Source organism: Poecilia reticulata, linkage group LG6 (assembly GCF_000633615.1).
Source record: "Poecilia reticulata strain Guanapo linkage group LG6, Guppy_female_1.0+MT, whole genome shotgun sequence".
Lineage (NCBI taxonomy): Eukaryota > Metazoa > Chordata > Actinopteri > Cyprinodontiformes > Poeciliidae > Poecilia > Poecilia reticulata.
This window is the reverse complement of record NC_024336.1, coordinates 17,972,515-17,995,452: the sequence shown is the minus strand read 5'-3', so window position 1 is coordinate 17,995,452 and position 22,938 is coordinate 17,972,515. Positions and strand designations below refer to the sequence as shown.

The 22,938-nt window shown below is 39.4% G+C and overlaps 1 protein-coding gene across 4 annotated transcripts in view; it reads left to right on the top strand.

The window, feature by feature from the left end:
* Positions 1-22,938, top strand: part of abcc8 (ATP-binding cassette, sub-family C (CFTR/MRP), member 8) — a 68,587-nt gene that overhangs the window by 2,380 nt on the left and 43,269 nt on the right. For all 4 annotated transcript variants that reach the window (XM_008411583.2, XM_008411585.2, XM_008411582.2 and 1 more), the window contains exons 2-9: positions 2,352-2,514; positions 6,090-6,231; positions 8,564-8,685; positions 12,507-12,673; positions 14,104-14,346; positions 17,533-17,721; positions 18,845-19,009; positions 19,708-19,863. In XM_008411583.2, coding sequence (XP_008409805.1) covers positions 2,352-2,514; positions 6,090-6,231; positions 8,564-8,685; positions 12,507-12,673; positions 14,104-14,346; positions 17,533-17,721; positions 18,845-19,009; positions 19,708-19,863 — 1,347 coding nt within the window. The remainder of the gene's footprint in view (positions 1-2,351; positions 2,515-6,089; positions 6,232-8,563; positions 8,686-12,506; positions 12,674-14,103; positions 14,347-17,532; positions 17,722-18,844; positions 19,010-19,707; positions 19,864-22,938) is intronic.

The following is a 22,938-nucleotide window of genomic DNA, read 5'->3' as shown; positions in this document are numbered from 1 at the left end:
TCTTCACTCTGACACAGCAGCCAAGAGGCCCATGTGAACTCTGGAGGAGCTGCAGAGATGCACAGCTCAGATGGAAGAAACTGCTGAAAGCACAAATATTAGAAATTTTACTCTCCATAATTATGTTTTTTAAAGAAAAGATTCCAAAATGCAGCTATTGTTGACAGCAAACCRTGRGAGATCCTGTTTGAAGTTTGCAGAAAGCCATGGAGGGAACACAATGAACATGCAGGAGAAGRTGCTACGTCAGATGAGATTAAAATATGTTTTCTGAAAAATGCTTCAAGTGGCAGAGAACTGCACATCACTGTGAACACGCATCACCCATGGTGAAACTTGGTGGTTGCAGCATCATACAAATAGGAAGCTTTTCTTCTTCAGGTGCAGGAAAGCTGGTTAAATTTGAGGTGGATACTGAAGGAGCTGAATCCAGTCCAGACTCCAACTAAGAATCCATGGCGTGACTTGAAACAGATGCTCTCTGACCCGACCAACCGTGATCTATTTAAGATTTGAATATGCAAAGAAGAACTTCTGAAATCTTATGTCCAATTCTGTTGAACATACTCCAAAAGACCTACAGCTGGATGAATCCCAGTGCTCTCCTCACTTGTCAGATCTATATTCAACTTTCCTTTCATTTCACAATTATGCATTACAACATGACAAAATGGTAAAAAAAAAAAAGTTCTTGAAACATTTTTCTTGTATTTTACTGAGGTAATGTAATCAAGCAACATCCTTGATATTGCTGCTTTGCTCCACCATCATCCACTCAGAAGCTTATTCTGTTCATGCTGTACTGAGCTGCTTGTAAGGATCTGGGTCCCTTTGCTGAACAGWCTGTGTGACACAATTTCTAAATTTTTTTATCAAGCAGCTAAAACTTATTTAAAGAATAGTCTTAGGAAATAAGTTGAGATCACTGAATACTGACCCAGCATYTTTTCCTTTCCCAACTAATTTTAATGGGGCTCTGATGTAAATGTTGGGAAAACTTCTGCAGGTGTATGACTCAGCATTGTGTTATGTAACAGCAGACATAGTGAGTCTTTTTCAGATGGAAAATACAATCACTCCCTCCTACACACATCTGGATTTTTCAGTAAGCACATGAAAACAGACCGTGTAAATGCACAAGTGCCTTTATGCGACAAATCTCTAGCTCYGCTCGACATTTTTAATATTTAGTAAAACCTCTGACTTACATTTTAAGTCCTTCTGKCTCTGATTTAACTGTTTCAAAGCTGCAGACCATGTTTGAGAAAATATTCTCRGCTTTGTTTTTTCACACTCGTGTGAATTGCTTAYTACATGAGGCTTATCTGCCTGACATAATCGTGTCAGGGTCAACACGRAAAACATTAAGCATGAATTGTTTTTACTGCTAAGAAAGTCTTGTGAGGTATTTCTTGTCCACAGATGGRTTATCAAAAATCCRCTCCCATGTGGTCTCTTCTTATCCCTCCACAAATCGGCTGCCACTGTGCTGGGAGTCTCTGCCGGCAAAGACTTTGAGGCACAATGYWACCCATTCCTGAAAWTCATGAATATTTAAATTACCCCGCACAGCCCATTATAGCCCAGGTATAGCGTTAAATAAAGGAATGAAGTGTAGGATAATGCATGYCCCTGAAAATGTGCCGCTCTGAGCCAGGTTATTAGCAGTTGCTCATGCCTCTCACGTACCTCTGATGTGACGTTTGCATTGTTCATCCAGCAGCTGAAACCCCCCCGTCTCTTTTCCTTCCCCCTCTCTGTTCTCCCCTGACTTCATCTACAGCATTTAGCATTTCTTACTTACACTTCCAGCACGCCTGCACTCTCTGCCCTCCTTTCCTCTCGTCATCCAAGGTCGACGCTGAACTCTAAAGAGACAGGAATAGCTGGTGTGCTGCAGAATGCCGCCGCTGCTGTGCATGTGAGCCTGTTTGTGCGCGATGTGAGGGTGTCTGAATGCGTCCTACCGGGGCGTGCGGAGATGTGCACAAAGCTTCAGACTTAGAGGATGTCAGCAGCCTGCAGTCGGACGGGATGCAGATGTTTCTCACCAACATGGGAAAAGCTGCTTAGACAGTCAGAGAGGAGAGGGAGCTGCTGCTGCTGCTGCACTGGACTCTGACTCTGTCTCCTGGTTTCCAGTGGATCTGATATTTTGGAGCTGAATCAGAACGAAAGGAGGTCACGCTGGGAATTTGCAGGATCTGAAGATGCGGTGTTGCCTCTGAACAGACAACATGCTCTGAAAGAGTCAGCCTTAAAATTCTCCCTGCCTCTCCTCTGTCTCTGGTCTTCCCCTCTTCCTTCTCCTCTTCCTCCACCTTTTTTTCCTCGGCATTTCCTCCTGACAGAGCCCCGGATCCACCATGTCCTTGGCTTTCTGTGGGAGTGAGAACAACTCATCGGCCTACAATGTGGACAGGGGCATTCTCAACAACGGCTGCTTCCTGGATGCACTCAACGTGGTCCCACATGTTTTTCTCCTCTTCATCACTTTCCCCATCCTCTTCATTGGTGAGTCTAGCAGGACGGTCAGATCCTCACGCTGCACTGACCGGCACAGATATCACACACTCAGCATCCGCACAGGATGTCAGCACAGTCAGATCGATAGGTTCCTACTTGTTCTCTGCGTGCCCTTGCCGTTGTCTCTCTTCCAGTTTGTTTACCTTTCCATGTTAACTCCGTTGATAGCTTGTTTCCTGCAACGAGTCTAAACATCTTAGCTAACCATGGTTTATTAATAAGCTCCTTTCAGTGTTTATTATTTCTCAAAGCTAAAGCAAATAAGGGAGGATGAAATGCATATCGGTACAACAGAAGTAACTTCAATGTAGATTCTTACAAATTTCTTAAAATCTGAAAAGTGTGACATACCATGTACTCAGCCACCCTCAGCCAGTATTTTGCACTACAACCTACAGCTCTGGTTACAGCTGCAAGTATTTTGGGCCAATTCTCTGCCAGCTTTAGACATTAAAATGTGTTGTCTCAGTCTGTTGTCCTGTTGGAAGCTAAACCTCTTCCTCAGTATTTTGTGGCCTCTAAAGGGTTTTCTTACAGTATTTATATCTTCCTGTTAGCACTGACTGGATTCTGTCTACCACAGCATGATTCTTCCACCACTATGACTTATTGTTGGGATACTGTGTTCAGAAGTCTCTATTGTTGCGCCAAATGATGTTCCAATGATGGATTTAACACTGTATATTATTTTAGGACCTAATTCACCTTAAGCATGTACACATCTGACTAAAAACCATTAAAACCAAGAAACAGAAACAGGAACACAATTAATCTTGGAATAACTGCATTTTAAGTCCAAATGTCCTTGAAAGCCGTACTTTCTGTGTCCTTTATTAGAACTGCAGATTAAAAGAATGTCAAGAATCAAGTAAATAAATTCAGTCGTCTCTTACTGAAGCTTGACCTTCATGACTGATAATCCACACTCACGCCCTCAAACAAAACACCTTCACAGAGCTGCATTCGACTCGCCGGTGTGATCCCCCTGATGGTATGTGCTGTAGTACACAGAGGCAAAAATGATGCTGGCGTTAGGTTACACATCCACGGCTCACCTTCCTGGCTGCTGGCCTTTCTATTAGTGCCATCAGTGGAGCGTAACAAGGCTCTCTGCACACATCGCTGCTGTGATCACACATGCTCAGGCTTCTCCACTGACAAGTCCGACTTTAGACGTTATTTTGTTTCAGAGCGGCAACAAAATGTCTAAATTGATTAATGTTGAAGGTTAGAAGATAAGTCAAACAATGGATATTTGAGCTATCTTCTAATTTGAAATGTAGGGGTCTTGAAATGAATGTGTTTCCTGGTTTAATCTTGGAATTTAGGATTAATTCATAAATTCACTCCAGTGTTAATGTTGGGATTATGTCAGAAGCTTAATATAAACTSKGTTTATCCTTTCAGAACCTGTTTTTATGAGTATTTGGGATTATCATCTTTGAGTTCTTATGACTAGTAAGGAGTGTTTGCGTTTGTTTTGACTCTCTAATTTTACGTTATGTATCATTTTACATGTCTCCTGCTTGCATTCGGATCCTCTGTGCTCACAATACATGCTGAATGTTTCCAAGTTTCCACTACAGAGCTGCTGATTTGAGGTGAAGTTGATGGTGTCCCTCCTTCTTCCCAGTAAGGAGTTGAACATATCCATTGCATGATGCTGCCATGTCTATGCTTAACAATGCATATAGACTTAGGCTTACAATTCACTCCTCAATAACCCCAATCGTATTTTTATTTTTTGTCACTTTGATCAACTAGCTGGAGCTTTGGATATAAACCTATCAGACATTTAGCTGGTCCATATGGACAGGAACAACTTTCTACACTATATCATTATATCAACTCTTTACTTTGGAAAGCAATAATGGTTGAGTACAAACATCCAAATCATTTACTTTCCATTTAGGGTCTGAGTTTAGGTCAGATGTTTGAAACCTGAACAGAGTTTGGTTCTAAAATGGAATATCTAAAATAAAAAAAGTCATGTTTTTGAATTATCATTCGGGCAAGAAGAGAGAACAAATATTCAGTCAGAATTGTGTCAAGAACTTGTATATGGCTCAAAAACACATGAGGTTCAGATGCAACTTAGTAAGCAGCATTTTGCTAAATATACGTGAGGTTGTTTGTGTATAGTTGATCATGTTTGATCAATTAAATTTTCTTTTATCTTTAAAAATTGTTGCAATCATACTTTTGTATAATTTCACTGTCGATAAAGAATTACATTAAAACCAAACATTTAAATAAAAGACCAAAACACCTTAACGCCACTGATTAGCACGTGTAAACAACACGCATGGCTTGGGCATAAAACCGTTTACACTTCTCTCTCACCATCAAAATCTAAATATATCCTTGAAAATTCTCAAAGTGAATAACAAACCTGCAGGGTTTCCTCCCTCGCTTCAGCCACCCTGTGCTGATGTGCTTTCATCAACAGCCTCTCCACTAAAGACAAACCTCGGGGGGTGCGAAATCTTCTCGCCTCACCTGACAAAACCTTTTATAGTCAGAGATCTGTTTATGTGCAGCCTGATGCCTGATGCACTCCATTGTGCCTGAAGCTGTGCAATGTCTTTCTCAGCTGGTGCTCACCAATTCACAGAGTTACATACATGCTAGTGTTCAAATGAAAACTGGGAAGATGGACAGGTATTCACCAAGAGACCTTTAGCATCACAGAACCAATCAGAGAGGAGGATTATTTAAGCTCAGTCATCTCCAAACCCTCCATGGCTGCTGATAGATGAGCAACAACCAAGCAGCCAGCGGTTTCCTGTCATCTACACATTTTGTCTCATGTAAATTAGTTCAGTTTTCACATATGCAGCAAAAGCAGCAGAATGATTTATGCCCATTTTCCGCAATATTTGACATCGTTTTTCTGTGAACAGTGCTTGAGCAGAGTGAATGAATTTGCATGTGTGAAAAAGAGCTGAGGAGGAAAAGACGTGCTGCAGATCAGTCTGTGCCAACACTTCAGAGTGAAATAAACTGGCAAAAGTGCCAAAAGCACTAGAGTCTCTTATGTAACATCATAAGTCAAGAGTTTTTCTACAGCAGAGGTTGATATTTGTCACATGAACTGCTTTTTGATGACTCACCCTTGCTTGTTTTATGCTCTGAGTTAAAGCCAACATCTGTTCAAGCGACAATAACAAAGGAAATGGCTGAAGCTCCATTCTGAGGTTGGCAGCCATACAGCTGCTTTCATCGCCTGCCAGGGATCGTCCAGTGTATTTAAGAGGGCTATGAGAGAAGCTCCTTAAAATCTGGCAGGCGGCCATTTTTGTCGCTTATTATCTAAATTATTCAACCTTCTTTACAGATTATAGATCGTAATTAGGTACAGTAGCTACTAATCCCCACAGAGCATAAAGTCTAAAAGGTTATTTTTCCATTGCACAAGTTTATCTACTCATATTAACACAGAAAATAAAAGCTGAGTTATCTTACTCTATCTTTAGGCAACCAGTGTCTGTTTTTATGACACTGAGGTCTACATCTCAGATCACTTCTGATATTTTGATTAAAACGTGTCTTTCTGGTCTCAGGTTGGGGCAGCCAGAGTTCAAAGGTTCACATCCATCACAGCACCTGGCTCCACTTTCCTGGACACAACCTGCGCTGGCTCCTCACCTTCGTCCTGCTCTTCATCCTTGTCTGTGAGATTGCAGAAGGCATCGTCTCYGACGGGTATGTCAAGCCCAAATACTGTAATTTTGTTGTCTCGCTATGATTTCAGCCACACAGGTTGCACTCTTGTGACAAAAAAAAAAAAAAGAAAAAAAACAGGGCATCCTATGAATATCAGTGTATTTTTCAATCTATACAAACTTGTGAATATTTACAAATATTTAGCAATACCAAAAAAAAACAAACATAAAAAACGGAGAAAAATTCTTTAATATGTAAATTAAAAAAATAGAAATTCTGGTGAGGAATAAATTAGTTTATGTTCAGCATAAACAAAAACAGCGTTCCTGGAAAATAGCTGTGATTCCTAGAGGTGGATGTACCATGGATTGGAGATGCTTTAGTCCTAGAGTGAAGCAGAACTGAATCCTCAACATTGACAATGATTAAAAATCTAAAAACATGCCAGGTAATCCACCAAGGACTGGCTAGACATCAAAGAAATCCCTCAAATATCTCATAGCCAACGGTAACGAGAGAGAAAAATTTTTCTCAAATTTATGTAAGAAGCTCTAGGTGGCACTGAAGCTATTTTAGTCAAGAGGGTTTCCTTAACTAAATATTTAATGTTATATATAATTCTTTTCACAAAATTTTTTAGTGTTTTTGGTACAAATGATTGTTTTTCACTGCATTTGCTCATTTTAATGGATTATATAGGTGATATTTCATTAATGCTGCACTTCTGAAATTATAATAGTGTGGCAGCTGAGATCATTTACCAAGTGAGAAAGGTAGTTTTACAGATTTAAATAAATGTATCAGTCCCTGCATAATAAAAAAAGCTTACCCAGAGTTGATTAAATTCACCAGTGGTTTAATGTCTTGGCTTTTTCGTCTGTGGAGGGAAACTGATCTTTTCCACGTTTTATTGTGTGCCCTGTAATTTAATTTAATCTGGGATTCTTCTTGATTACTGCAAGGCTGTAGTCCCTCAGAGTGATTTTATTATCTAATCAAACACTGTTATCCACCTGCGATGGGAGCCGAATTCGATTAGCTGCAATTGGCACTTCCCTGACCACCATTCATCATCTGCATCAATGTCCTTATCGGATTTGCCCAACAGTGTTCAATCGGGATTAGCTACGATGTGGAGCGATCACGTTCGGCATCGTGGGTAGACCTGGATAAAAATCGAAGGAGGATCTTCTCTCGAGTCTAAAAAAKCACAGTGGGGAATGTGTCAATGCTGTTTGGAAGAAACATTTCTCTCTTTCTCATGCTTATGGCGATATTAAGATGAAGTATATTTTGTAGCTCTGTTTTACTGCAGAACAGTTTGACGGTATGTCTGGCCTAATCAAAGATCACTGCGGGGTTTATGCACCATGAATTTGTGGGACTAGATGCGGTTCATTGTAAATTGATGGAAGATCTTATGTTAAAACAAGAGAACTCCTGGAGTGATATAATCATTCAGCTGACTGAAAGTCGGATTTCAGAAAAAACTTGGTCCCTATGCAACTTCTAATGTGACACACAAGCCCATTAAAATGATTCTTTAAATTTAACTGCTAAATTTCTAAACATTTCAAGCATCTGCGCAGGTTCACTGTGAACGTCTGCATTTACACATTAAATTTGACTCAAAATTCCTGAAGTCTCTCAATATTTGACTCTGGAAAGCGATGCAGTTTCACATTAACTCAAGAGGACATTTCAGTGGACGCTGGATGAGGTCAGAAGAGGTTATTGAGTTTTCCCACACTGAGCCAGTCGTCCACCTGCTTCCCCAGCAGCTGGCACCACGAGGGCGAGGTCAGCTGGAGCCAAGTGTTGGAGTTTGTGTCCCAATTCTCCCTGCTGCCAAATAAAAACAAGTCGATGAGCTGCAGCGACTTTACTCAGGCTCTGCTGGAACCAAAACAACAGCGTGTGCATCAGTTCAAATTGTGAAATTATATCACACAGTGTCCCACATATGCAATAAATCTGCGATGTTAGAAGTCGATCACATAATAAACGTTTTTCCTCTCTGCATGGATTCTTTCTGCACCATGTTGTTGTCAAAAGCAGTGAGTCAGTGTGTTTCTGTGCTTTTTGCACCTCAGTCTTTTGCACAGACTAGAGGATGGTGAGTTGTTGTTAGTTGGCTAGAAGAGCTCTCCATCTGCTCACCTCTTCAGTTCCCTCTTTAGGCTGACCTTACTGTTGTTCCGAAGAGGCCCTGATGTCATGTCAGTCTTTATATAAATGCTTTTGTTTACATGCGGCGAGTTTAATGACCTCTGCTGCAGCTGCTCATCGTCACAGAAATACACAAGAATATCCCTGTCGTCAGTCTGAAGTATTCGCTAACTTGTTTCTTTTTGCCGTTGAACTTTTTTAGGTTCACTGTGTCTCTCCACCTTCACCTGTACATGCCTGCAGCTCTGGCCTTCATGGCTGGCATCACGTCAATCGTCTACTATCACAACATCGAGACCTCCAACTTCCCGAAACTGCTTTTAGGTAAATTCTCCTTAAGTCCTCAGTGAGGTTTCTACTCCAAACATAATCTGATAAAGTGCTTCAGAATTTGCAATTTTTATAGGAGTTTTCTCTTTATTTTTGCATAAAATGTTAGACATCTTTTTGCATAAAAATGTTGACATAGTTTCATGAAAGGCTTTAAAGGAAAAGACGAATCAAAGCTGCTGTCTCTCCTGATGAAAACACAGTAGCAAAAAACTAATCTAATATCTAAATACAGTAGATAAATGCTCTTTTTCATACGTTCCTAGATTTGTTATTTAGAGAATAGTGCTCATATCAAGTAATTTTTTTTCAGGTTTTAAATTGTATCCACCTTTTCCAGGACTAAATTGCCTTACTGTGTCATGCAGCATTAGGTTATTGATCAAAGATCATGCACAAGACAAGATGGTAGATCATTATGCATTAAAGCACCAGAAACGGACTGATCAACGATTCATCTTGAAAAGTGGCAACACTATTTATCAAGAGTCCTGGGGCAGGGGAAGGGAAAGATTAAGGAGCGGTTAAATCTTCATTCTTTCCATAGCAACCACCTGAGAGTTGCAATTAACTTTGTTAATAGCCCATTAACAATAGGAAAAAATACATTTTCTGCTTACTCTCACAACAGGTAAGATTTGCTATTAACTTGTAATAGGAACCTAGATTGTTAATGAACTCCCAAAACCATGACCAGCTGCCCTGGTTGTTGCTTTCTGTGTCATGACATGTTCATGACTGTGATGAGTCTTGGCACCGTTTTGAGTTTATTAAGTATTCAGTACTTTGCAGATGGTTGTACATTACCTCTAAGTTCTTGCTATTTTGTTTCAAAGTGCCCAGACATTCTTGCCATCTTGTAAAGTGATCTCGATCAATAGCTTTCCAGACTTTCTGGTTTTTCCAAGGTTATCAGTTTGAAAGATTTCACTCAATTTCAATTCAGCTTGCACTCATGGCAGCACACTGTGCAGTGTGTGCAAGAGTTAAGCATGCAAGACAAAATGGGTAAAAAAAAAAAAAACCCTAAAAAGAACAAACAGTGCAAAAAAACAGTATCTGAAAGTCACATGTTTGAAACTCCAGCACAGACTGCTTTCTATTTGGTCTTATTAATAGCTATTCCTTAGAAATGAAGTAAATTTGTCCTTGCGGAAGTGCTGGGACCAAAGATCCAGCTTTAAATCGGTTTTGACTTGAGTAATTCACAAACAGGGAGTCTCAGATTTTAGTTAACTCAATTCAGTCCCCACCTGATGACGCTCTCATGTTCAGCGGTTTGCTTTAGAGTTCGGCTAAGGTTAGCATAGCTACTTCTTCTGCTTCAAGTCGTATTGCGTTGCTTTGAACATTTTGTAAAGTATGGACTGGTCCAGGGACTACTGTGGATATATGAGATGCAACATGGGATGTAGACAAAGTGTAGAGTAAATAACATGGCATGTCCTGGAAGCTGCAGCAGCAGACACAATGTCGCTTTCACTGTGAACATTATTATTATTATTATTATTATTATTATTATTATTATTATTATTATTATTATTATTATTATTATTATTATTATTATTATTATTAGTGTGTTGTTGATCATGCATCTTAAAATCATTGTTTTTACTTCTGAGAAACAGCATGTGAACATGGAAGACAACAAAGGACCTTACCTATAGCTTTGCTAACAATAAACAGGAAAAACGGCCATGATTGTTAAAAACTTGGCTGCATGTTTTGCTACAGTGACATCAGCTTGATCAAGTCTGCCTTTACAGATCAGTTTTCTCTTAATTATTCTCATAGGGATTCTTGTTTTGTTGAATATGTTGAATATTCTTTGTTATATGGGCCCTTGTGCAGCCATTTGCACATGGATGGTTCATTAGTTTCAGATTAGATTTTCAGTGATTGAAGGTAATATCTATGAGAAGGTGCCTCAGGGAATTGTGCTCCAGTCTTTCTGTGAGAGGAATGAAACCTTTTCTTGCTTGCATATTAAATATTGTGACGTTTTTTTAAGGAAACACAGAGGTCTCAGTGATCTGCCTGCTAATGATCTCAGCTGAAAAATGAATAAACTACCACAGTTCAGGCCTCGTCGTGTCGGAGTTAACTCCTGTTGATGCTCCTCCTCCTTTGGTGTAGTTGTTCTTTACTTTTTTCGCTCCATTAATTCGTCTGCATGCAGCCATTGCTGTTGTACCTCCATGAAGTTACCAAGCCGCATTTGCCTTTAGGTCTCCGTGTCACAGCCAGACAGGTATTAATCTTTCAAATGGAGGCTGTGGCGCTGACCCTCATGCTGGTAAAGTAATGCCGTCTGAGTTCTTCATTACAAAACGTATGAGCAGTGTTTGGATGGATGTTGTTCACTGATCTTTTTTCTTATGTTCCCCATCAATACAATACGTAGGAAACACTTTTCTTTTCCTGCTATTTTTACTTTGAGCCTCTCAGAGTTTGGAGTAAACCATCTGGGCTGACCTTCAAAAAAATCTCATAAAACAAAAGTGACACGCTGATCTTCTATTTTAAAATTGGTGACATTGAAAGATGCCAGGTGTGCACTGAATATAAACTCCTCCAGAAACAAAATTAGGGTTGGGAATTAGATAAGTTGTCTTGCATACTGTGAAAAAGAAAACATTTAAAGCGCTTTGCAAATGTATTCATGCCCCTTTATACATTTACACATTTTGCCATGTTAAAACTATCACCTTTAATGTACTTTATTTTAGACAAATGTAGTGCTTTGTAGATGTTAATGCAGAAGTTTGTGTTTTTGCTGTGTCTCCTTCGTGACTTTTGATTAACTGAACTGTAGGCTGAATTTCTTACGGCTTTCTTCTTACTAATTTTCCATAACAACAAGATTTGAGCAGTGTGCCACTAATTGTTTTCCTGCTATCACTTTCTCCTGAGTTGTACATTTCTGCAGCTTCTCTGGAGCTACATCAGGCCTCTTTGCTGCTTCTCTGAGTAATGTTCCCCCTGCCAGGTCTGACATGTTAGAAAGACCTCTAAGCCACACCATACTGTATTTATTTATAAAGCAAGGTAAAAGCAGGTAAACTACAGGATAGATTGAAATCCTAATAGTGCAACAAAATCTGAATAACAGGCAGTAACAACCAATGTCAAACTTAAATGAAACAAAGTTAAATAAGCCACCAAAACTCTTAAAAACAAACCAAACTTAAATTGATCCTTAAATAAATAGGCAGCCAGTGCATCATGTCACGTTTCTGCTGTGACATGTTGTTTCTATTTTCAGATGATGGCTGTAACAAAGCTCTATGAGATGCTGAAAGCTTGTGACGCTGTTTTATAACCTAATTCTGCTTTAGCTGTCAGTGGATCGCATGTAAATGTTTTGGATGTTAAGGGGTTAAACTTATATGTCTGACCTGTCTGTCTGCTGCGTCCTTTGGTCTTTATGATTCTGCGTGTTCGTTGATGTTCTCGACAAACCTCTGATGCCTTCACAGAGCAGCTGGATTTATACTGAGATTAAATTGCACACAASGATGGAACAATCTGAATAAAATACACTATTGTTTGTGATTTTTAAGTGACATAAATGATGTAATCAATACCTCTCCATGGTTTCTGTGCTTATTGTTATAGATCTGGCTGGTGTATACAGAAAATGCATTAGGTAAAAATTGCAGATTATAAAATCCTTCAAGTTTTGACACTTTGATTCATCGACCTGTCAACATTACGGCTTTTAATTTAAATGCTGCCCTGCAGTCAGTTTCTTTATCTTCTCTGCTTGCTTTGTGATTTGCTGCGTCTCTCTGATCGTTGCGACTTTTCCGCAGCCCTGCTAATCTACTGGGTGCTGGCTTTCATCATGAAGACCATCAAGTTTGCAAAGTACACCGAGCACGGCATCGGCCCCCGGCAGCTCCGCTACTGCATCACTGGACTTCTGGTGCTGCTTTATGGACTTCTACTGGCCGTGGAGATCAACGTCATCCTGGGGAGGGTGAGCCTGCGTGTGTGTGTCATCTTTTAAGCAGAGATAATTTTTGATTTGTGATGCATTATGCATTGAGATGGAAACGGAGGATTGCTGCTTGGGTTTTAATGAGCTGTTAATACAGATTTATTGATACTGGTGAATGTGACTTTGGTGAGAATGTTTGGTTGGATATGCTTTGATGTGAAAGCAACACAAGCACTTATTTTTTAGGTAGCAACACACACATATACAGAAATACAGACTTTTGCAGGTTAAATTTATTTCAAGTTTACTACTGACATGTCCACAGTGATAACAAAACGTTGGCGAATTAGACATTAACATTGGCATTTCAATTGATTAAAGGATAAATATCAAAACAAAACATCCATGATTTTCAATTACATTAGAAAAACAATGCAACAAGGATCGTGGAAAAAGCAAACAGCCTATCAGGTTTATTAACCACAACAAGAGCCACAGCTGACATCTGTCTCCTACAGTTTAAATGTCTTTCACACCTTTAAACTCAATTTATTTCAAGTGGTATCCTAATCATGTATTTTGTTTGCATTTTATTGATTTTTACATCAAAGTCATGCCTTCACGTTAAGATTATTCATTTTCTGACATTTACAGCTAGCTGCCTGACCCTTTCTGAGCAGAAAAAGGAAAATGCCAGCACAGTGTACATTTGTGTGTCTTTTTCCTACTTTAGCCTGTTTATCTGTGTTAACCCCAGATCTGAGCAAACATCTGTTAGTGTGCAGGTTTCCCCGGGGTGAAACTCCATCACGCTCAGCCTGTCGAAGCTCTGTTTGTTATCTGCTCTGATATGAGGATTTAAGTGATCTGGCCTCCATATGACCTGCAACTGTTATCCAAATTAAATATTACTTATATGATTATGTGATTCCCTTTGTCAGTGATTCATTCGTGACTTTATTCCTACATGGGGAAAATAAAATGTAAACTGTGCTATACATTAATTTTAATCATACAGAATTTCTGGAGTGCCATGAGCTAATTATAAATACAACTAATAATATTTCCCTTAATTTATTCATATGGATATATGTGGCTATATATATAGCACATTATTCTGTCCTCACAAAGTAAGTGTGAAAACCTTGTCATGTCAAATCTTTCTGATTTTTTTACTCTGTCAGTTTTTATTTCATTTAAAAGCTGCAGCTGTGTCTCAAGTTGTCATATAAGACAACTTACTATCTATGTACAATGAATGTGATTATCTTGCAGCAGCTGTGATTAAGCCCACTAATAACAGTGCATTTTAATAACACATTTTTTGCATTTTAGCTCTCCAAACAAAAGCTGCTGCAAGTTTTGATTTCTCTCTAATCAGAGGTTTTTTGAAATTACTTTGGTCTGTCTTTGTTGCCATGTCTTGGGGCTGATTTGAGCAGTAATCAGCTCTCTCCTTTCTGTCGCAGCGCTACATGTGTTTCGCCAATCCGACAGAAGTGAAGCCCCCGGAAGACCTCCAGGACCTGGGCGTTCGCTTCCTGCAGCCATTTGTCAACTTGCTGTCTAAAGCCACGTACTGGTGGATGAACACGTTCATCACGTCGGCTCACAGGCGGCCCATTGACCTGAAGGTCATCGGCAAACTCCCCATCGCCATGCGGGCGCTCACCAACTACATCAAGCTCCGCCAGGAATTTGAAGAGCAGAAGGTGAGCTGTAAAAGATATATGCACATGGTCACAGAATGCATCAAATTTGGATCTACGTGAGAAAATGAGATAAAACTGATTTCTCTAGTTTTTCAGTTCAGTTATGACTTAAACAAGAAACTCTGCAAATGATTGAAATTCCTGAATAACAGTGAACTGTTTTAGTGCATTTTAACAAGATTTTATGTGATTATTAACACAAAGTTTTGAATAGTGTATTCAAAGAAGATGATACATGCCCCTAAAATCCGGTGCAGCCGAGAGTCTTTAGAAAACGCTAGGTTGTCCCTTCACTGCAAACCTACTAGGATGCAGTTGCACATCTAAGCTAACAAAATAAAAGCTGCTTTTTTTTATGTAATCATCTTAAGTGGGAACCATAACAAAATTTTCCACTCTAAACCAAATCAAAGTAATTCTGTTTTTCAGACTGTATCAAGCTTTTTTCCTGGATGCCCCGACTTCACTTTTCTATTTATTCAGTTTCCCTCTGTCAATTTTGTGTTTTTAATGTCTCAGAAGAATATCTTTGATGCAGCCTTTCTGACGTGTGCATGGAGTGACCTCTGAACCCTGCAGTCCTACTTTATTCAGCTGTTCTCATATGAAAGCATGTCATGAGATGATTCAGCCCGGTCTGTTCTGGGATTATTAAACTTTATTTGGGCTTGCAGTGAGCTTTCCAATAGTGTAAACAGGAAAATGCAATCAGGCACGTCCTGTGTCTGTGTTTGCACAATGTTTCTTTTCATTCCCGTCTGTTTATTTTAGATGATATTACAATTTTTTGGTTGTAGCTACATGCTGCAGAGTGTTTGTCTCTTGGCACTGTTTGAGGTGTTAGATGGATTTATGGCTCTTATTATATTTACCGTGTTATGCCATTGCAGATTCACACCGTATTAATGGTTTGTAGGAGTTTAGAGATTAGCTAAAAGCGATGCTTTGACCTATGCTGGTTTTACACCCACACAATCAAACCTGCAGACAGACACTACAAATATATAATAAAGAATTACGGAGGTGTGCTTGGAGATGAATTAGCATTTTCAGCTGTGGCTACTAATTGTGTTTGTTGCTAAGCTTGACTTATATGGTAAAACACCTTGAAAATGTTTCATTTGTGTAGTAACTCCATTTTGTTTTTTGGGGGAAAACAAGGAAACAAGATCTCAACATTCTTTTGGATGAGAAAAAATTATCCAAGTATGTTGCAGGTGTGTTTTGCTTAATATTCCCTTACATGATAAAAAATAAAATAATATTACAAATGTTTCTATTTGGCACTTAAAAAAAGAAAACGTTCCTATAAAAATTATGTATGTAAATTGTTAAACTGTTATGACATTTCTGTAATGTTGTTAGAGAAAATGTCCAGAAAAAATATGAAGTGATAATAAAAATGTGACCAGTTTAGTTGGAAAGTTTTGCAGTTTTAGAGACAGTTTTCGTCTCTCTGGACTCCTTATTGATCGCACCCTGAGCCATTCTTGCTCCAATGCCTGTCCAAGCTGAAAATCTTTCTTTTTTCCTTCATTTGCTCCGCTCTGGGACTCCCTCTGTCCTACTGATGGACCGCGTGTCAGGGGTCAGACGTAAAGGGCCTCCTCCACAGGGTCGTTGTTTTCCAGTGTTTGTTGGTTCATCCGAGAGTCGTCACTGCTGCGTACGCGTCCGGTGTGACCGCTCCTCCGCTTCCTTCCGGCAGGAGCGAAGGATGAGAGCGAGGCTGAGAGATCCCAGCGGAGTGCCGGGGAAGGGCGGTGGCACTTAGAGGGGGGTCTGAAGACGCCGGGTTGTTCCCATTTATCTGTGAACGAGGTGACATCCCGACCCCTGAAGGACTGAAAGCGCTGCTCTTCATGGGAAGCTAGTTTTGTTCAGAGAGTGTGAGAAGGAAACAAAATCCTTCGTAGCTGTTTGAACCTGGGGTAGGAGCAGAAGATCTGTGTGTGTGTGTGCAACTGTGATGCGCGCAGCGATGTGTGTTACGCATGAAAACTAAGAGCTCAAATAGGAAGATGGAGAGACATGGTAGCAGTCACGTCTGTTCTCACAAATCTGAGCATGACTCACACAGAGATGCACACTCACACACACTTGCACACGCACGGACACACACACACGCACACGCACACACACACGCACACACACACGCACACACACACACACACACACACACACGCACACACACACACACACACACACACACACTCAGCATCCTGTTAAAGTGACGGTCCAGATGTTTTCCTCTGATCAGTTCTAATTATCTGAACCAACGTGTTCAGAATAAGTTACAACCTCAAATAGATTTGCAATTACCAGACTATTTTTTATTTTTGTACTAAAGTGAGAATAACCTTGAATTTATTTGCTGTCTGATGTTCTGCGTTGCTGATATGATTATTTCCACTGCATTTATACACACTGCACACATCTGAGGGTCTCGGCTCCTCAGTGAATCTTTCCATTAATCATGACATCCTCTGATGTAGAGTGACTGGAGCCACTGAGTTCCCCTCATTTTGTGGGTTTCTGCTGCAGTTGATGGAGCAGCAATTCACTTTAATTGTGCTTTTGCGCCCACACATTTATTTCCCTTTGCTCTATTATTACTCTTTAAAAATCTGAGACAGTTTATTTTCCTTTTGTCGGGCTGCCAGTTAAATTCCTTGGAGAAGACGCAGGATCTGCAGCAAGAGGAAACGATCCAGTTTTACTGCAAACTACCAGCTGGTGACACATAATATTACTAATAGATGAGGATTAATGTGCTCAATTTATATTTTTAAAAACCCTTTAAAGACAGTATTATTGTATGTCACCCACTCTAAATGAGCTCCATTCAGCAAACACAGTTTGGCGAAGGAGTTTACATCCATTCATCACTGCCAAGAGTTTATATTAATGTTGGATTTTTAATAATTTATTTAAATTGTTCTTTATAACAGCAAGACAAAGGGAAACATAGATTTGGTGTACAAATTAAAATTTATAGATTTGTTTTTCTTCTACTCAGAAGGTCAAAATTATTCATCCAGGGTCAAATACCTTAAATATTCTGGATTACAAGGCAGAGTATTTGTCCCTGGAATTTGGTTATAATCCCTCAATAACTTCACTTACCATGCTGATCACTTTGCTTTTTTTGTTTTGTTTTGTTGTTTTTGTTTACCTCCCTCTCAGAAGCCTCAGGGCACTGCGCCTCAAGGTCCGAAGTGGATCTGGCTGGCTTTGAGGAAAGCTTTCGGCAGGCCTCTCATCCTCAGCATCACGTTCCGCATCATGGCGGACCTGCTGGGCTTCGCCGGCCCGCTCTGCATCTCTGGCATCGTTCACCACATCAGCAAAGACAATCGTACCATCCAGCAACCGGTTAGAGTCCTTCTACAGCGCAGAAGCACCACATCCTGCCAACTACGCTTGGTCTCTACTGCAAATATCTTAGATAAAACTAACTTACAAGTAACTTTTCAGCAAGATACAGGAGYTTGTTTTATGTCAGTGGTTCCTTAAAAGTGATGAGGAAATATTTGTTCCACTGGTAGATTATTTCATTTTAAACATGGGAAAAATGTTTTATTATAAGTGAACTAATGTGCCAACACAACCAGGACTTTTTAAAATCAATATTAAGGAATAATAGATTTAAAACAAGCTGCTATTTCTTACTTAAAAGTTACTTGAAGGTTAGTTATGTTTAAAGTGCACTGAGATATATTCACTTGAAATAAGACAAAATAAGAGTTTTTTGTTATTGCAGTGGACGCAGTAACACTTTGCATGTAATAGAGCATAATAACATAATTTATTAATTACATTGAAAGAAAAAGGGATTTTGAATCACAACCACAACAAAAACTGATAATTTCGACAGCCTCGTCTTTGGCTCTTAAAGGTCACAGTTTGGTGAGACACGTATGATGTTTTCCTTTCCCCCCGTCCATTAATGCCAAACTGTTCAAATATTTATGAGACCTATTGCTGCTGAGGCTCTTTCAGCTTCTTAGATTCCTCACAGTGCAGACTCAGAGCCATTCAGGCATTTTCCTGCACCAAAGGAACATTGAGCATTTGTTGCAGGGAGGCAGATGTGAGCTTCAATGTGCAAACTTAATTATAGAATCACAAAAGGGCTCTTGAGTTCATGAAAAGTAGTCAGAATAGCAGCTCAGTTTAACAGAGCAGCTGAAAAGTGGCTCCACTTTAGGATATGACAACTTAACTCTGGAGAAAAGAGAGAAATATCAGACATTGAGGCTCACATTAACCATTCATCAGAAACAATTGATTGAGAAGGATCTATTTCCACTGAAAACGTGGTTAAACCTTGAGGGCTATACCTTACAAAATACCTTCTTTTTGAGGTTTTGTACTCGCATAAGAGACGGCGTTGTTGAAACTGAGGATTTCTTCCTGACTTTGAGTTTGCAGCTTGAATAACAATAAAGGATCCTTCAGTATTTTTTATTTCTCCCTCTGCTTCCTGTCCTTACAGATGAAGCTTCTTGGCATCTATTTTATTTCATCCAAAGAATTCCTGGAGAACGCGTACGTGTTGGCAGTGCTGCTCTTCATCGCTCTCCTCCTGCAGAGGACCTTCCTCCAGGCTTCCTACTACGTCGCCATTGAAACTGGAATCAACCTGCGAGGAGCCATACAGGTGAAGATGTCTGGCCCAAGTCCAGACTTTGTCCACCAGAGATTTTTAAACCTTAACCTTTTTCAATCCTCTTGGTTGAAAACTCTGTTTTAGCCATAAAGTCACATTAGGATGCAACTCTGTCTTTAAATGAGCAAATAATTAGTCGTAATAATGCTTAAAATCACTGTTAAACTCAGATTCACATCCAGATTTGGGCTCATGTGAACAGAGCTCCTTCTTCCACGTGTTTGCTCCTGGATCTCTACAAACTGGACCTCTTTTGGCTTGCTTTTCAGCTTTGGCTTTCTTCCTGCAACTAAGACATCAAGGACAGATTTGTCGAGTGCAAAACTAATAATAGTCCCGTCCACAGCTTCTTAATGGGCTGTGACTGCCTCTCTCAGTCATGTTCTCGTTGCCACGTCTGTCAACTCAGGTGGTCGGCCATGAGACATTCAAAGCCTGAGATATTGTTTTATAACCCTGCTTTATCCTTGACTTTTCTGCTGTATTCCTTCGTCTTCATGATGTTATTTGTTCTCTAACATTCTCTGAGATTAAACAGCAGACAGATGGATTCTTTAATAAGAGTCCTATTTAATAAACACGTTAATTTTGAAGGCAATGTGATGCAGTAAAGAGAGGTTTATTCTGTTTAGGCATAAAAAGCTACGTGAAATAAATGATGTTTCTTGGAATATCATTTCTCTCCCCAGACAAAAATCTACAACAAAATCATGCGCCTGTGCACGTCCAACATGTCCATGGGAGAGCTCACCGTCGCTCAGATTTGTAACCTGGTTGCCATAGATACCAACCAACTCATGTGGTTCTTCTTCCTCTGTCCCAACCTGTGGGCCATGCCAGTGCAGGTAGGAAACATGTTTTTGTCTCCTTTTGTGTGCATGTTTTGAATGCATGTGTGTACTTTTGCATTTCATCTCGTCGTCTCTGTTTTCCATAGCAACAACGGGCAGCAGAAGGTTTGAAGCAAAAACGTAATAATTTCCTTTCTGTGAGGCATTTTGATTATATGCTTTGTTTTCTTTTCTTCCTCACTAAGCTTTGTAATAAAACTACTATATTTGTGTTTTTGCAGCATGTTTCTCCTATTATTCCACAAATTAGTATCTGGATTTGTTTTATCTTTTAGAGCTCACTCTACAGGCGTTTTTATTATGTGGGAAATAAAGTGATGTATAGTGAGAAGTGTGAGGATGAGAACATTAGTCTTCAGTGTTGGATGTTATTGCCGCAGTCGGAGTTAAATTGATTCTCTGTTATTGTGTGCAGTCTATTAGAAAGCTCCGAGTTTCCCCAGTGAAAGCTTTTATTTTCCCTGTGTAAAAATTGTGAGATCAATTATTTGTGTGATTAATTGAACCCAAACATTAATGCAGACAAGAAAAATGAGAATTAAAAACAGCTTTTAATGGAACTGCTGTTTCAGCCAACTCTAGAGGTTCAATAATGGTTGGAAATGAATCATCACATGATACTTGCTCACTTCAGAGTTCCCTCTGTGAACTGCCTATTCCTCTCCTGGGTGTAGAAAAGAGATATTATCGAGTTGTATTTACCTGCTGTGTCTTTTCCCATCTACATAAAATAAAAGGCCTGTTTATGACATAAAATCATTGCACATTAGTATTCCTGCTGTGTTCTATTTGTTTATAATCTGGAGAAAATTTGAGTTGGTGGGAAGGTTTAGATGATTTAGAGGGCTGTAATATCCCGAGTGCACAACCTGAAATGTGCTTTGTTGTGTTTCTGATCGTACGCAACAGTTAAATTTAAATAAATAGATTTAAATAAAACCATGTTTAGAGGCTACAGGCTAAGGTTAGCATGTTTATGCTCTGTTTTAATCAGACCCATTAATAATTTTGCTTGTAAAATGTGTGACTCCAGTTAATTGTGTTTTGTCAAGACTTACAGGTCAGACTTCAAAAGAAAAAGTACATTTGTTTGGGTTTATAAAAGTTTTATCAGTGCGTCTTTAATAATCTGCTGAGTTTAGTCAGAGTCTCTGATGCTGACAGCCCCAATATGCTGAGATGATACTTAGGATTGGATCAGGATATCCTTTGTATTTGCCGAACATTGCGACAGTTTTAAACAACAAAAGCATTTTTCACTGCTCACACTCTTAAAAGAAAACTTGATCAGTTTATTTCCACATCAGTCAAACTGTGGTTATCATTATTAAATAGCTATTTATAAAAGAAATATATTTTTTTCTACACTTGAACGATTTTTTATGTTTTGCTATCAGCATCTTTAAAAAAGCCATGTCACCATTTTGGTCTCACTAATCCCAGCACAAAGCAAACGCTGGTTCTTTTGCATAGCTGTGCGATTCTGCAGCAAAGTGTCATCGCATCTGAGTAATTTTTAGAGTATCTTTTATTTGTTTGACAAATTAATCCTTTTATGTCTTTCCGGTAGGAAATTCTTTTGCAAAAACATGTTTGTTTTCCAAATGAGAATAACAATTCAGAGCAGAATATCATGTTGAAAGGCTGAAGAGATAAAGCAAAAGCATAAAACAAAATCTTTACAATATTTGTTAGCAAAAAAATAAAAACAAAATATGAAAAAAAATCAAAGCTTGCACATTTGTACCATCCGGTTTAATTTTCCACCAGGCTGAACTCGATGGATTGCTTTTGTTCATGATGTGGTTTCTGAATGCGGTTTTAATGCAGACTCACAACCAAAAAGCTAATTTTGGTTGCTTTTAGGTCTGCAGGATTTTATGCGGCTATAGAAAGTCAGATTCTGAACCTGCTGTGAACTAAACTGTCCAGCAAACAGTGAGTCTGCTGACATTATGTCTCATTACAGAGGGAAGCAAATTAAAGAGCACAGGAATGAAACGGCACTTGACAAAACATCTGTGCTTCATCTGTCATGGGCACTTAAAGCCTGCCGGTGTTTCACATGTTACAGCAGCATTGGTATTCGTCATCCGTGCTCACCTGTCTGCCTCAAACCTTGAGTGAATCAATTATTCTTGAACTTTGCTGACTTCTCCTGGGACCTGATGGGTCAGAGAGCTTTTTAATTTCACCTTAGATCTTTGATGGGCAAAATATTTTCTATGGATTTTCACTCTTTAAACTCAGCAGATGATACTATGAGCAAAAGCATGATACTCAAGAAACATCTTGAAGTCAATCAGCAGCAACCGCAGAGAAGGGGGTGACATGTTTGCGGTTAATGTTTCTGTATTGTCCATTTATTTTTAAGCCAATAAACAAAAGATCAATTTTTTTATTTGATTTTAGCTTCCAAGTTAAACATTGACTGGGTCGGTTAAGTAGCTGAGGTGCTTGTTGATTTTATTTTCATCAAATTAGCAACAGGCAACAAGGAAACAACCAACTAAGACAGGAACCATTTTACCGTTTTCATCATATTAAAAAAAATGTTTTCAGTAGTTTTGCATTTGGATTTGGCCAGCATCAAATCCTGGCCCTGTAGAGGTTACACGGGTCCATCTGCAGCGATATCAATATGTGTGTTTCCCAGAAAATGTGCTCTGTCTCCCAGCACAGCGTAAAGAGCAGAGAGGACATTCCAGGAAAGAGGAAATCTTTCTATGAAGGTCTAACAGGACAGCAGAAAGTCCTTAACCCATCAGTACCCGCTCTTCTGTTCTAGGAGCAACAAGATGATCACTGTGGGAGCCAAACAAGATGGCCCCCAGCAGGTCACTGATGTCTCTGCCTGAACAATCAGAAATGGACTTTATGATTGTAGCTAAAAGCCTGACCTCCTTTATTGAGCCCTGCGATTTTTGCCAGGCACCCTGGAGCCTTTGCTATTTCAACTATTAACTMATTTAAAATACTCTGGTGTCCAAAACCCAACAAGTGTCATGATCCGTGTTTCTATGTGTTTATTTTCTAGTTTCTGTGTGATTCTGTTCCCTGTTAGTCCTG